Below are 1942 nucleotides of genomic sequence, written 5' to 3'. Positions count from 1 at the left end.
CCGCTGCCTCAGGCGCCGCGAAGACCGGTGTCTCCCCCCAGCAGCCCCCGCGGCACACAGCCCCGCCTCTTCAGACGTCAAACCTCCCACCCCAGACCTTCCTCCACCTCCGACTATCCCGACGTCTTCAGATACTCCAGCTTCAACAGCGTCCACGCAAACAGCGGTCCGCCTGTGAACATGAGGGGCGTGTCCTCCAGACGGTCCATGAGTGTGGGCAGCGGCGGGGAGCTGGTGCCTGTGGCTTTGGGTCACAGTGGGAGAGACAGAGGTCTGGGCCTCAGCCTGACTGCTGGAGGTCCCGGGGGCAAGATGACCGTAGTCAGAAAAATCTGGGACAGGAGGCAGTGCAGCACGCTGCAGCCAGGGGACGCTATTATTAAAATCAATGGGGCTGATGTCCAGAGTCTGAGCTGTTCACAGGTGATTTAAGACGAGAAGAAGTCAAACTCCTGCTAGTGTCTTTTAGAAAGATTATTTATTATACTTGATTTTTTAAATTAATTACAACTTTGGAAAAGTAAGAATTCCTATATTTGTTATTATAGAGTTAATCACAATTTTACAACATGTGTTTCTGAATTTGTGAATAAACGTTAAGATTTAGTGCTAAAAAACTGCTTAAAAAACTTAGTATATTAACACACATATAGTATCGCAAGTTACTTACAGTGTTGGTTTTCAGCTGACAAAAAAAATTCGAATTAAGATGTGTCTGAACGGTGGTCAAAACAAGTGACTTTTATTGTGAAGGGAATGCCAGGATGTTATAATATGAATCAATAACTTTAAACTGACATCTCACAAAAGAATCTGTTTTTGTTCACAGGTCCAAACGATCCTTGAAGAACACACCAGTCAGGGAGAAGTCATCCTGCTGGTTTACAGAGGAGGTAAATACTTCTTCTCGTGTATTTTAAACAAATATATGTGTAAATATATATATTAACCATATACATTAACAGAAGTTGACTCGACTCGACTCTCGTTTCCTTCGTCATGGTCAGGTATTTATCCCTCAGCTACCTCCCCTGCTGCTCTTCGGAGACTCCCTTCTCCTCACCTGCGTCCTCCTCCTCCACCTGTTGCCTCCGACGTCTCCTCCTTGCTCCCTGATACGCTGCCCGTGCCCCGCACCTCCCTGAGCACTCCTCCCTCTCCGGTGCCGAAACACTCCTCGCTCATCCAGAGCACCAGTTTCCTAGAGTCCATCCCGGTGACGCTGACGATGGAGCCCAAAGACTGGATCAACACGGGCCTGGAGGACGACACCGGCGGCGTGGAGATGGGGAGGCAGGGCGGAGAACAGACTCGACCTCTGCGAGGGTTCGAGGTGGAGCTCAGGAGAAAGCCAGGGGAAGGCTTCGGCTTCGTCATCGCCTCTCAGGATTTGGAGAACGGCAAAGGTAAGACCTTTGACCTTTCACCTTGTACTCTGGAGTCACTGGACAGGAAGGTTGTTTTTTTGTTTGTTTTTTTTCAGATGTTCTCGTACAGTGTCAAACTCAAGGCCTGGGGGCCAAATGTGGCCCGCCAAGTCAGTTTTTGTGTTTAATTACCTTCAGTCTCTGCTGCTGAATTTTTTTACTTGCTAAAAAAAAAATAGAACAATTTACAATATTTGTAATTTGAAGAATAATTTTCGCTATGGAGTAGTTACAGCTGTACAGTCTTACAGTTACGACTGGCAGCAGTGAGAGGAGGCTGCAGGTTTCTTACTGGTTTTACTGGTTGTCATCACTGGTACTAACCCAGTATGTGAGCTGCACTGACACCGAGGTCTATCGTCTCCATCAGCTTTCAGTGTATTGCGTAGGAGCAGGAGAGCAAACCTCCAGCAGACCTGTGATGTATGACACCCCCCTCCACACCCACCCCCTCCCAACACACACCCTCCTGCCCACTCGATGTATCGGCTGCACTCTCTCCCTTTGATAACATT

General features: G+C 48.1%; 1 protein-coding gene across 1 annotated transcript in view; it reads left to right on the top strand.

Annotated features, from left to right (window-relative positions):
* Window positions 1-1942, top strand: part of magixb (MAGI family member, X-linked b) — a 44576-nt gene that overhangs the window by 33994 nt on the left and 8640 nt on the right. Inside the window, exons 12-14 of the mRNA XM_025059047.1 lie at window positions 24-423; window positions 830-893; window positions 1008-1405. Of these exons, the coding sequence (XP_024914815.1) occupies window positions 24-423; window positions 830-893; window positions 1008-1405 (862 nt within the window). The remainder of the gene's footprint in view (window positions 1-23; window positions 424-829; window positions 894-1007; window positions 1406-1942) is intronic.

This window comes from Cynoglossus semilaevis, chromosome 10, assembly GCF_000523025.1.
Source record: "Cynoglossus semilaevis isolate Cse_v1.0 chromosome 10, Cse_v1.0, whole genome shotgun sequence".
Lineage (NCBI taxonomy): Eukaryota > Metazoa > Chordata > Actinopteri > Pleuronectiformes > Cynoglossidae > Cynoglossus > Cynoglossus semilaevis.
Note: the sequence above shows the minus strand (reverse complement) of the source record. Positions and strands in the feature narration are given on the sequence as shown.